This window comes from Panthera pardus, unplaced genomic scaffold, assembly GCF_024362965.1.
Source record: "Panthera pardus isolate Hobbes unplaced genomic scaffold, ASM2436296v1 HiC_scaffold_2, whole genome shotgun sequence".
Classification (NCBI taxonomy): domain Eukaryota; kingdom Metazoa; phylum Chordata; class Mammalia; order Carnivora; family Felidae; genus Panthera; species Panthera pardus.
Genome location: NW_026526765.1, coordinates 138,520,935 through 138,534,333, shown reverse-complemented (window position 1 = coordinate 138,534,333; position 13,399 = coordinate 138,520,935). Strand labels below are relative to the sequence as shown.

General features: G+C 37.5%; 1 protein-coding gene across 1 annotated transcript in view; it reads left to right on the top strand.

Annotated features, from left to right (window-relative positions):
* The window catches only part of SRFBP1 (serum response factor binding protein 1), a 66,820-nt gene extending 56,361 nt beyond the window's left edge, over positions 1 to 10,459 (top strand). Inside the window, exons 5-8 of the mRNA XM_019469566.2 lie at positions 2,776 to 2,857; positions 3,643 to 4,351; positions 6,052 to 6,080; positions 9,892 to 10,459. Of these exons, the coding sequence (XP_019325111.1) occupies positions 2,776 to 2,857; positions 3,643 to 4,351; positions 6,052 to 6,080; positions 9,892 to 10,076 (1,005 nt within the window). The 3' untranslated portion in view covers positions 10,077 to 10,459. The remainder of the gene's footprint in view (positions 1 to 2,775; positions 2,858 to 3,642; positions 4,352 to 6,051; positions 6,081 to 9,891) is intronic.
* Positions 10,460 to 13,399: the final 2,940 nt, after the last annotated feature.

The following is a 13,399-nucleotide window of genomic DNA, read 5'->3' as shown; positions in this document are numbered from 1 at the left end:
TAAGTTCCTTCCATATTTTGGATTTTAGCTCCTCATCTGAGATATGGTTTGCAAATATTTTCTCCCATTCTGTAGATTGCCTTTACACTTGGTTGACTGTTTTTTATGTTTCGCAGCCAGTTTGTAGTTTGATCTTACCCCACTAGTTTATTTTTGCTTTTGGTGCTTGTGCCGTTGGTATCACATCCAAAAAAAGTTATTGCCACAACCAGTGTCATGGAATTTTTTTCCCTACGTGTTATTCTAGGAGTTTTACAGTTTCACTTCTCACATTTCATTCTTCTTAGTCCAGTTTAAGTTAATTTTTGTGAGTGGTAAGATATGGGTCTCGTTTCATTCTTTGGCATATGAATATCCAGTTTTTCTAATACTGTTTATTTAAAAGACTGTCTTTTCTCCTATCATGTATTCTTGACTCCCTCATCAAATAGCAGTTTACTGTACATGCAAATGTTTATTTCTGGGTTCTCCTTTCTATTCCATTAGTCTATGGGTCTGTTTTTATTTTAATACCATACTATTTTATTACTAAAAGTTGGTACTATAGTCTGAGATTAGGAAGCATAATGCCTCCAGCTTTGTTCTTCTTTCTCAAGATTGCTCTGGCTATTCGGGGTCTTTTGTGGTTTCATACAAATTGTAGGATTTTTTTTTATTTCTATGAAAAATGCCATTGGCATTTTTATAGGGATTGCATTGAATTTATAGGTAGTTTTGGAACTACGGATATTTTAACAATACTAATTTTTCCAATCTATAATTACAGATACCTTTACAATTATTTGCAACCTCTTTGATTCGTGTTATTAAAGTCTTACCAAGTTTTAAGTGTAAAGATCTTTCACTTCCTTTGTTGTATTTATTCCTAAGTATTTTATCATTTTTTATGATACTGTAAATAGGATTGTTTTCTTTATTTTCCTTTTAGCTATTTCATAGAAAAGCAACTGATTCTTGTACATTGCCTGGATAAGTCCTTCAAACACAGTTGACTTCAAACTGCCATCATCTTGCACATACTAATGTGCTCATAAGTTTGTATTACTAAGGGAAAAAAAAGCTTTATATTGGTCCATTAACAATGAAGAGTAAATTTAAAATAAAGACATTTGAGGCTGACAGCTCTACGTGACACCCTAGTGAAATGTATTCACTTGTTTTATGAGATGTTTATCGAATCCAGCCTGTTACCAGTTACCGATCCAAGCACTATGTCTGTAGCAATGAGGAAAACAAAGCCCCTGCCTCACAGATTGGAAAATACCTTCACTGACATGCAGTGCTAAGTGATGTGAAGTAAATAAAGAATTATGGCAAGTGTTGTGTTAGTTCAGATAACATTTGAGCAGATATATGAATAATACGAGATGATCAGCCATGTATATATTTGGGAGTATACCATTCCAGGTAGAGAAGAGCTTATAATGGAATAGCCTAAGCATCAGAAGGCAGTAAAGCTTGAAGAAGAAGAGATAAGGACATACCATCATCTGGTTACCTTTTAAAAACTCACTGTGATGCTATATGGAAAATCAGGTGTAGGGGAGCAAGTGACCAGGTTTGAGGATATTTCGTTGGTGCTGCAGGTGAGAGGTGTCAGTGAATTGGTCAAAAGTCTTAACAGCAGAAGTGGTGAGAAGTGACTGGCCCTGAATCTATTTTGCATTTGGAACTATAGGATTTGCTAAAGGAATAATTGTGAGCCGTGAAGGAAGGAGAAATGTGATAGAAGAATTCTTAAAGTTTTAGTTCTGAACAACCAGCAAAATTGAAATTACATACAGTAAGATAGGAAAGACTGAAGAAGTAGCTTTGGGAAGGATATCAAAGAATTCTCTTTTAATATGTCAAGCAGGAGGTTCATACAGGAGCCTCAATCTCAAGTTAGAGTAGCAGTTAGAAATATGGAAGTTGTCAGCCTACAGATGATATTCAAAGAAATTATCCCAAATCATTGGTTTTTCTAAATTCATAAATATATTAACTATTATATATAATCAGCTTCCATTCAGGCATCATCAAGTTTATGAAGTGTTGGCTATCAGCCAAGCACTGGTAGAACATTCTGAGAGTACAGTAGAGATATTCAGACATTCAAAATACAGATATTTAACATCAGATAATTTCTATATCTCTGTTAACTGGAATTTCAAACAATACAATATTTTGAATCACCCAGCTTAGTACTAATATGTTATTTGGTTCTTTCATATTGATTTAGTCTATTTTTAACTAGATTTTTTAAGCTCTTTGAAAGCAGGAGCTCCCCCCCCCCCCCCCCCCCAATCACACAGGATGCCTACCACAGTTCTGGAAATATACTAAGACCACAAAGAATATTTGTTAATGGATGACATGATAATTTTTTTAAGTTTATTTGTTTTGAGAAAGAGAGTATGAGTGGAGGAGGGGCAGAGAGAGAGAGAATCCCAAACAGGCTCTGCACTGACAGCACAGAGCCTAACCCTGGGCTCGATCTCACAGACCATGAGATCATGACCTGAGCCAAAAGCAAGAGTCTGCTGCTTAACCAGCTGAGCCACCAAGGTGTTCCTGATTAGATGATTTAATTGTTCAGGGCAGTATTATTTTTGTCACCATGAGCTTTATTTTTTCTTCATCATGGATTATACAAGTGATTTATCTAATGAGATTACTGACAAATTCCTGTTACCTAGCTCTTCGTTTTAAAAAAATTACAATAGATTTTCTTTTATTCACTTCTTAATAGTACTATCTGGCTTTTATTCCCATGTTTATTATTTCAATTTGCAGCCTGATTCTACTGCAACTGAAAGAGCAATTGCTAGACTAGCAGTGCATCCTCTTCTGAAGAAAAAAATAGATGTGCTAAAAGGTATGAATTAAATGACTTTTAAGCCATGTACCTAAATGCACTTGGGTATATGATTCTGAATAAATGGCTATTGATTTATTTATTCTATGGTTTTTTTTTTTTTTCATTTTGAGGACCTTTTATAAATATCTCCTTCAAATATTTTTAAATGTGGTAAGGTGCCTGATAATATCGAAGTTATCTGATGTCTAATGAAAAATTAAATCTGTATTTTTTCCTAAATTCTAATATATAAATATGTATGTATTTATATATATAACATATATTCATGGTAAATTTGAATACAATTGGTTTGCTAAATATTAATGTAATTCATAATATTACTTTTGATGTGGCCACGTACTCACATAATTTTCATTATTATAAAATGCGTTGAAAGAATTAAATGTTGTCAGAGATTAGAAGATATTTATTTTTATGTTTGAAAGCACAATTTATAATGTGCCACAATCATATCAACACAATTTTGCTAAAGAAATTGAAGTGTCCATTTTATTTTTCTTATTTGTATTCAGTGAAGTTTCCACTATTTTTCATAACTCCAAGGCCTGAAAGGATGGTTAATTTTAGAGTTTTAAATTGAATACCTCTGAGCATTTCTTCTCAGTTTGGTTTTTAAAGTCACTAGAGTTCTTCTGTGGGTTCAGATCTATCATATATATTTAATGTAATTGCAGTTCTCCTCTTAAGTATATCCAAATAGTTGAAGAAATACTGTACTGAAACAGTTATGTTTTATTATCTGTTTTAATGCTGAAACAAGTCATGTGCTATTTCTTTTGCAGCTGCTGTCAAAGCTTTTAAAGATGCAAGACAAAATGTTGTTGAAATTAACTCATCAAAGAATGCTTCAGTAGAAAATCATTCCAAGGACACTTTGTGTTCAAATGATGATGCCAGTAAGTTACAGCATGAAGGAACTATTGTCAGTGAGCAAAAAGAGAAAGAAGCCAAAATATTGGCAAAGAAACCAAGAAATTCAAAAGAAAAAATAACCAAGATGGAACATGGACCCAATGCTGTAGACATTCCAGATTCTCCATCAAAGCCTTCTGAAAGGGATTCTGTAGTTCCGTCTGAACCGCGGAAGACACCTGCTGACCCAAAAATGAAAACAATAAGTAAAACTAAAAAAAGGAAAGGGTCCGATAGCTCCCTTGGTGATAACAGTGATGGAGAAGAATTACAGGAAGAAGAAAAGGAGTATTTTGATGATAGCACAGAAGAAAGGTTTTACAAACAGTCTTCAATGTCTGAGGATAGTGACAGTGGTGATGACTTCTTCATTGGGAAAGTCAGACGGACACGAAAGAAGGAAAGTAGTTGCCATTCTTCTGTTAAGGAACAAAACCCCCCCAAAAAAGTGTTACCTGAAGAAGATCTACTTGAAACCCATCAGAATATAAGAAAAGACAAAAACCCGCCAAGTACAGAATCAAGGAAGTTTGAGTCAGTGTTTTTCCATTCTTTATCTGGATCTAAAATCTCCAGAAGGTAAGAGTATTTTTTCTATCCTAAAATAATTATTAGTTCTTAATTTTTTTAAAGATAAGAAATATCTGCACATCCTAACTACGACAGAATCTCTCCCATACATACATGTAGTTTATAGAACACATCCTTTGTTTAGACTTGGCCCTTTTGAATGTTATATTCGGATCATATTTACAAATACACATATGGGAGGGTGCCTGGGTGACTCAGTTGGCTGAGCATCTGACTCACTTTCAACTCAGGTCATGATATCACACATGGTTCTGGGTTCAAGCCCCATGTTGGGCTCTGCGCTGACTGGAGCCTGCTTGAGATTCTCTGTCTCTTTGCCTCTCTCTGCCCTGCTTGTCCTCTCTCTCTCAAGATAAATAAATAAACTTTAAAAAAAAGGGGGACATCTTAAAATAAAAATTTTTAAAAATACCTAAATGGCAGTGCCACATTTATCCTGTAGCCAGGTAATTTGTCCAGCTAATTTAAGTTTATCCCTTAGATGACCAAAGTCTTCAAACTTTGAATTTGCTTTTGATGAAAACCTTTTGAAAACGTCTCACATATCTTACTCTTTAAATAGAACTTTCTGAAAAGAACAGTGGGCTTTGGGGCACCTGGGTGGCTCATTCGGTTAAGCATCCGACTTCGGCTCAGATCATGATCTCACAGTTTGTGGGTCGAGCCCCGTGTCGGGCTCTGGGCTGACAGCTCAGAGCCTGGAGGCTCTTTCCGATTCTGTGTCTCCCTCTCTCTCTGCCCCTCCCCTGTTCACGCTCTGTCTCTGTCTCAAAAATAAATAAACATTAAAAAAAAAATAAAAAAAAAAATAAAAAAAAAAAGAACAGTGGGCTTTGTTTTTGACAACCCAGAGCCATCATTATTTTAAACATCAGTCTTTTTCTTATGAAATGTTTGCTCTCACTGAGCTTCTCCGGACTCCTATGTATTTGGTAATGTTGCTGCCTCTGTCCCTGCTATTCACCACCACTTTCCACAGCTCTCCTGTGATAAGTCAGTAAGTTTAATTTCATTTGTAATTCTAATCTGGTAGGAGATAGCTTCACACGGTTAGCTTATTTCTTCAGTAACAGCTATTTTCTTCAGAAAATTGTTTTTGTAAAGTCAAGGATAATTTTTAATAGAACAGAAACTTGTGATGTTAACATTTTCCAGGGCAGTAAGTGTAGAAAGACACACAACCATATTTGGAACCTTAAAATTAATTAAAATCGTTTTTATGTGTCCCAAACCTGCCTCACAAGGCTCCATTTCTTTTCTCACTTGAGAATAACATACCGTTATCCCTTCCATCTCTCACAAAATGTAAATCTTAATTTTTGTTACATGTGACTCTTTCCTGCTTTATGAAGACTTTCGAAATTTTTTGTCTGGATGGTCTTCAAGAGTGGAGACAGTACATATGTAACCAAGATAGGATATTTTATGACCAGAAGTCCCTGTAAGAAAGTGGGGTGAGAAGGAAATTCACATGTTTCTGTTGTAATATTGGTTGTAAATACTGATTGTAAAATCAAACTTTGATATAGCTAAAACTTGGGGGGGGGTTATCATTTTTTTATTGATTGGGGGGATGAGGGAGTGCGATAGTCCTTTGAGTTTTATCCCTAGTTTATTTTATTTTATCTTTGTAAAGTTATTTATCTTTTTAAAGTCCTAATGGTCTTTTCTTCTTTTGGAAATTACAGAGAACAGGCTCCAAAAAGCAAAACCCCAGGTATGTATTACTGGCTTTCTGCCCTTTCTATACAGTTAACTGATACTTTTCCAGAATGGAAGGATAAAAACTCCGGGTTGCTTAATAGTCTGAATGAATTATGTACCCACAGAAAGGGGAACAGAACATTTTCTAATTATCAGTGTGATTTTTTTTTTTTTTTTTTTAATTTATTTTTGGGACAGAGAGAGACAGAGCATGAATGGGGGAGGGGCAGAGAGAGAGGGAGACACAGAATCGGAAACAGGCTCCAGGCTCCGAGCCATCAGCCCAGAGCCTGACGCGGGGCTCGAACTCACGGACCGCGAGATCGTGACCTGGCTGAAGTCGGACGCTTAACCGACTGCGCCACCCAGGCGCCCCTCAGTGTGATTTTTAAATTGTAATTGGTTTTTCTGTTGTTGTTGTTATTACCTATCTGTGCCAGGAGGAAAGGTGTAAATAAAACTTACCAGGACATATTGGCTCTATTTGATTTCTCTTGAACTGAGATACGTTATGTCTTAGCACCATACCATTAAATATTCAGTAACAAGTATGTTACTTTCTGGGTTAAGAGTAAAATCAAAGTATTTTCACGTTAATTCATAATAAGTCAAATATATTTGGGTAGTCTCATTTCTATACATAATCCCCGACTCTCACTGGCTTAAAATAATTAAAATCTATTTTTCACTCACATCACAGTCCACTGTGAATTGACAGAGGGGCTGTGTTTCATAGAGTAATTCAAGGATCAGGCTCCTTTCATCTCATAGCTCCTTCCTCCTGCAGTTTCCTTTTGGCCAGCAGAAGGGAAGAAGTACATGGAGAATTGTGCACGAGGTTTTCATGGGCCAGGCCAGAAAGTGGCAGGAATCAGTTACACTCACAATTCATTAGCCACAATTCAATTATATGGTGCCATTTAGCCACAGGGGAGCTAAGAAACGTTGTCTAATTGTGTGGTTAGGAGGAAAAAAGAAAGTGGAATTTCTTAAACACGTCCCTCACCGGATGTGAGAGATTCCATTTCACTGCCCCTCCCCCAAACAGAGCACACTTCTCTCCTTCCCAGGGAATCCACCTCAGAGTCCCAGCCCAGCATCATCCATCCCCTGGATGAGGCGGTACTTTCCATCCGGTTTCCTGGATGGGACTGCCCCAAGTTTGGTGGCCTGGCCACTTAAACACAGACTGCCCGTCCCCAGCTCATAACCAAATATTTAGTGGCAGATCAGGGACAAGGTAACCACAATATAAACTTCCAGTCAGTTAAGAGAGAATTGGGAGGCACATAACATGTCTACCACTACTGAGCAAAAATTGTAGAGGAGCTGGAGGAACTTCCTTATCCATTGTTCTTCCTGGCTTCTGACTGTCTTCTTGGGAGGTTTTTGTTCTATGGCCACACCTGAAGCAGACATTTGGTATAATTTCCTTGGGGGCTGCACCAAGTGACTGGTAAAAACATATGGTCCTGGAGACCGTTCAGAGTCTTTAACATTCAAGAGAGTTTTTTCAGCCCAGACTTAGGGTTTCTCTCACAACACAGGTCCCTCCAAAACTTAGTGGATTTCTGACTTCTTCATTTCCCGTTAGTCCATCCATGAGCTAGTCACCACACCACCAATTTTTTCCTAGAGCAAGTTGTCAAACTTGCTTTCTTTATGTTTGAGGGTATTTTTTCCCCACCCCAAGCATCATTCCATGTGTCTGCTGTGTTGAGACTCTCAGGTTTGGTTGAGAAGGCCATACTCTACTCTTAACTTTGCTCTGGAGCTGAATCTCCAGAGGCCTTTACTGCTTAAAATCTTAGTCTCCCGTCTAACTTTCAAAGTCCAAAGGCTTTTCTTAACCTTAAGTTAGTTCCCAGATACCTGGATTCTCTGTTGCTTTCAGTTTCTGTCTGTGAGCTGGCCAGTTCTTTCCTGGACGCTGCTCTTTTTTGTAGTCTGTTGCCAAAGAGCCATCAGTACACTAATTCTTTTATTCTTTCCCACCACCTACCCTGGTGTTGGGAACTCCATAGGCATACAGCCTGCCTCCCAGGTTCTCACTTGGCAACAGTGAGAATGGCCACAGTTCTGCCCATTTCATTGGCATGGGAGATGTGCCCACTTTTCAGCCTCGGGTATCCATTTCCTTACCACCTACCACTGAACGGCCGAGCCAGTGCCAAATGCACATGTTGTGATGGCTGCATCCTCCTTCCGAGTGGCACTTTGCTCTTATTCGTAGTAGACTGGCTGCTGTAGCAAGCAGCCACCAAATCGTGGTGATTGAATTCTCATTCGTCACAGCCTTTGTGCTCTTTGCAGCCTCCTTCCATCTCGTGCCTCTGGGATTTCTCTGTGCTCTCTGGGAGCAGAGAGAGAGAAAGAGATTAAAGGATCGAATGTGAGGTTTTTCTGATCAGACCTTTTGTTCACATGTCTTTGGCTATAACTCAGCTTCATGGCCTCATCTAGCTGTGGTCAGGATGGGGAATGCATCCTGGCTGTGCACCCAGGAGGAAAAGAAAAGTAGGTCTGGCAGACACGTGGCATTTGCCTCATTTACCTTGTATTCAGACACAGAGTAACTGTAAACTGCAGGCACCCCCACATTTTCCCAGTGAGGAGACCCAAGTGGAAGGGCTTTTGTTTTTTCGCTTAGCTTATATATTTATAGAATTTAATTTATAATGTGTTTACACCTACAAATATACTTTACCTAATTATCTAAAATATATATTAGTTTAGAATACTGCCTTATTTAAATCTCATTTTTTATGAAGCAGTTTCTTTTAACATTTAAACTCTTTGTTCTTCATCACTAGAGCCACTCTGAGTATTATATCAGATTTTTAGACCACATGTGATTTGTGTAGCATGCAGGACGTTTTGAATTCTGTGTACAATAAATGTTTTGGAAATGTTGTCCCAAACTGTGTGCGTTTGTTTGTGTAATGTTACGACATTTACTTTTTAAGGAGATCTTGAGAACGCTTTTGACAGTGAATGATGTCTAAGTTGCAGTGGAGAAATTACACTTCCCATGTACTACTTAAAATCTCTGTTACATTTTTGTCTCCCTTTCCCCCACCCTCATTCTATAAACATGCATTAATTCATGTCTTTTCTGGCTGATGTGTTTCTCACAAATGCTACTTTCTTGTTCAAAATAATGTAGTTTTAAGTATCTTATAATTTAAGAGGATGTAAGGACTAGAAGCAACTTGCCACCCTTGTATCTGGTGGATAATTTTATGATTGAAAAAGAGCTTTGTCTTAAATTGGAGTGAATTTAGTAATTTATCTCATAATAATTTTATGTTCAATAACAAGGCAGTGGAATCAATCAGTAGCCCTTTAAAAATTCATCTCTCCTCCCATCACCATGGTCAGATCGAGTATTTTAGTAAATACATGTGAATTTTCTGGCTACATCATACACAGATATCCTAAACTAATGATGTTCCTTTGAAAATATAAGATGCTCTTTTCTTTTTTTTCTTTTTCTTTTTTTTTTTCTTGGCCTTCCATGTTGTCTGCATTGTTTCCTTTCTTAAACTGTTTCCTCAATGCAAATAAGACAGCACAACATACATGAGGAGATACACAATAAACATCTGTTTAAAATATTAGAAGGCATGTGTCCCGAAATTGCCTATTCATATGTATGTTACAATTTCAAACTATTCCTGTTAGACTTAGATTTTAAATTGTGGTATATTCCATTGAAGTAAAATTAAATTCCTTCTTTAAACGCTGATGTGAGAAAATGAAATGTCTTTCTCTTGTATGGTCTTTAGGCATTTAGTTTTCACAATTTTGCTTTCTCCTCCCAGGTTTTCGGCAAAGTGAACTTCAGCTCAAGAATCCGTTTAATAAGAGTGCACAGAGAGGACTTGAAAATACAAAACAGCAGTCACAGCTGCCTCTTCATCCTTCATGGGAAGCAAGCAGGAGGCGGAAAGAACAGCAATCTAAAATTGCTGTGTTTCAGGGGAAAAAAATTACATTTGATGATTGATTAGGACTTCTTTCTGTGAACCAGCCTGTTATTAAAGTTATGTTTACATAAGCCGTGCACAAATCAAGTACATACTTAAATTGTTTCTTAATAATATACCCACACTCTTCCCTCTGTGCAAGAATTCTGAGATCACAACTCTCTCGGTCTTGGTCATGTGCACTTATCATGAAGTGAATATGACAAGTGTAGCTCTTGTTTCTTGCCTTGAAAATGAATGTTTAGGAGATATATTTTACAGTGGAAAATATGAGGAAATTATAGTTATTTAAAATAGATCATCTTTCCTAAGAGTTATTCTTAGCAAAACTAAGTTAACTTTTATTATGGGTATGAAGACAATAAATTATAAAAATAAATGTTAATTTTTATTATACTTTTAATGATTTGTGATCTCTTTGACTTTTAAAATAAGTTCCCAGTTTTTGATTTCTGAATTTTATCTCTAGTTTTTAGGAAACATACGTGTTTTAGTGTAGCAACATGACCAAAAAATTGGTTATATATGTCACTGCATAGAAATACTTGTTTATATCAAGAATGTATAACATGTAGTTACTTTAATGTGCTTTTATAGAAACATTTTTTTTTGTGGAATCATGGATGGGAATTTATTTATAAGGACAAATCCTGAAGGAGGTATGATTGAAGGAGCATTTCCAGAGAACTGAATGAGGTTATGAGATGCCTCACAGGGGAAGGGACTACTCTCGCTATACAGTACTGTTATTTCAAAGGAAGACAGGATTTTGAAACTCCTTTCAAATGTTTCACTTTGGCTTCTCTGGAAGAAATTAAAGGTTCTTGGTTAACTAACTAAAGATAAGGAAATTCCTTGTTGCTGTTAATGGCAGGAAAAGGCCTCTGGTTAGCAGAAATTCATAAGCTCTGGAGAGTCATTTCTGTCATTTTCAAGAGCTTAAGAATTTAGATAACTAAAGCAATGGAATTCAAGAGAGTATACAGAAAGAAAATTGTTTTTTGCTGTTGAATGCAAAATTTACTTTCCCTGCTTTAAAAATTTTATTTTGAGATGTCAATTATATAAAATTAAAATTAATTTCCATTGAAATTTTAATTATGAAAAATTATTACAGGAAAGGTGAAAGAAAAATGTGTCCATGCCTACCCAGGTTTAGCCAAATTGTGACTTGGAGAGTACTGTCCTCCAGACCACCAAGTCTGCCCTAGACTTCTTATCCTACTGCAAGGAATTAGGGCCCAGCTACAGGGTTAGAGGGAAGAGCCCACACAAGACACAAGACCACTGTCACTTCCGATACTTCTGACACTTCTGCAGGTTTGGAGGTGGGGGTTGTGGGGGAAGGGTTCCCCAAACACCCTTAGGTTCAAAAATTTGCTACAAAACTCCCAGAACTAACTGAAACCTACACACACACACACACACACACACACACACACACACACACACACTGAAACCTATTCAGAGTTACTGTTTATTACAGGGAAAGGGTACAAATTAGAACCTCTCAAAGGAAGAGATGCATAGGACCATGTCTGTGAGGGTTCTAACTAACACAAAGCTTCTGTTGTCCTCAGGACACTTTACCATCCTGGCATCAGTGTGCTTAGAGTTTGGCCAGTGTTAGAAGCTCACTCAAGTTTTGGTGTCCAGAATTTTTGTGGTGGCTGCAATATGTAAGCATGATCAGTTGATTGCCCAAATGATTGTAGCTAGCTGCTGCCCTAAACAAAGAGACTTCTATCAGGTATTCCTCAGATTACCTCCAAGAAGCCAAGTGGCAAAGGCAGTTCTCTCTTTGGGCAAAGCCAAATTCTTTACTGCACAATATTCTTCACCCAGGTTCTCCAAACAGTAACATTACCACATTTGCTTTATCCGTGGCTCTCCTCCTCCTCCTCCTCCTCCTCCTCCTCCTCCTCCTCCTCCTCCTCCTCTTCTCTTCTCCCCCCCTCTCTTTGCCATTGGTTTTGTTATAATATTTCATTTGTCTTCTTATCACGTTCAGGTTTTTCTCTACTTCCTTGAACACGTGGGACGTTAATAGCTGTTTTAATGATCTTGTCTGCAGTGGCTCTCAGTTTTGGGGAGTTTTACCCTTACGGAACATTTCACAACATCTGCGATATTTTGTGTTACATCTAGTGAATATAGGCCGGGGATGCTAGTGAACATTCTACTTTGTATACAGCAAGAAATTATCCATCCCAAAATGTCAGCAGTGCCAAGATTGAGAAACCTTGGCCTAGGGTTCATTTGGCTCCACTCCAGAGGCATTCCCTTTCTGAGCATCCTGCCTGATGCTTTGTCTTTTATTTAGCAAATCCTTTTGTTATATCTGGTGAGATGAGAACACAAACTACACTTGGCCCTTTGTAGGTTGTTTCACAAACTCCTTTCTGGTGAATTTTTTCCTGGCCTTGGCAGATTCCTCATACATTGCACAGATCAGTCTTAAGCCATAGGCTTGACAGGGTCCTGCCAAAGATCTCCAGAGCACTTGTTTTCTGTTCATCTCCTTCTTCTCTAGTATTTTGCTTCAAATTCTAGTCACAGTAGTCTATGTAAACTCCGAACTCTGTCTCTTCAGTAAGGCCACTGAGCTATTCTAGGGTTCCTTCCCTCAGCAGTGTAGTTGGAAACTCCATGCAATGAGCTAAAGCGCTCAACTGGTTTGTTTTCTTTCTCTGAGTTATTACTATATCGTACTGCCTTTTGTCCATTGTCTGAAAACCTAAGTTTTATATATTTTATCCAGTCTTCTAGTCATTTAATGTAGAATGGCCAGTCTGATTCCTATTACTATATAATGGTCAGCATTAGAAATCCATTGTTTATTTTGATGTTCAAATTGTCCTTAATTTGGCCAGTCGGAGCCTACTCAGGCTGTCTTGTGTCCTTTTGCTATCTAACAGTGAGAAAGATGGTTCTCCTTATCCACAGTATATTTACTTATTTTCTCAACCCTAGAATACACAGAAGTTAGTTTCAAAATTGCTAACTGATGCCTCTGCAAAATACAAGTCTGCTAGCCAAAGTTCAGTATAGTTTTAGAGTTCTTTTTTCTTTAGCTCAAGGACAAATGGTCTCAAAACGAAGTTTGAAAGTTACCCGAAATGATGTCAGCAAAAATGGTGGAGTAAAGACATACCGGAATTCTCTCCCTAAAAAGCAGTGAGAAAACTATATTGTCAGAATCAACCTGTTCTGAACTATGGAGTTAGCCACAGGTTGACTGCAATCCAGGGAGTATTTTTCAGGAAAGGATGCATCTTGATAGGAACAGTGATCTTTGTGACATTTTAACTTGCCCTATTTTCAACTTCTCACTCCTCAGATC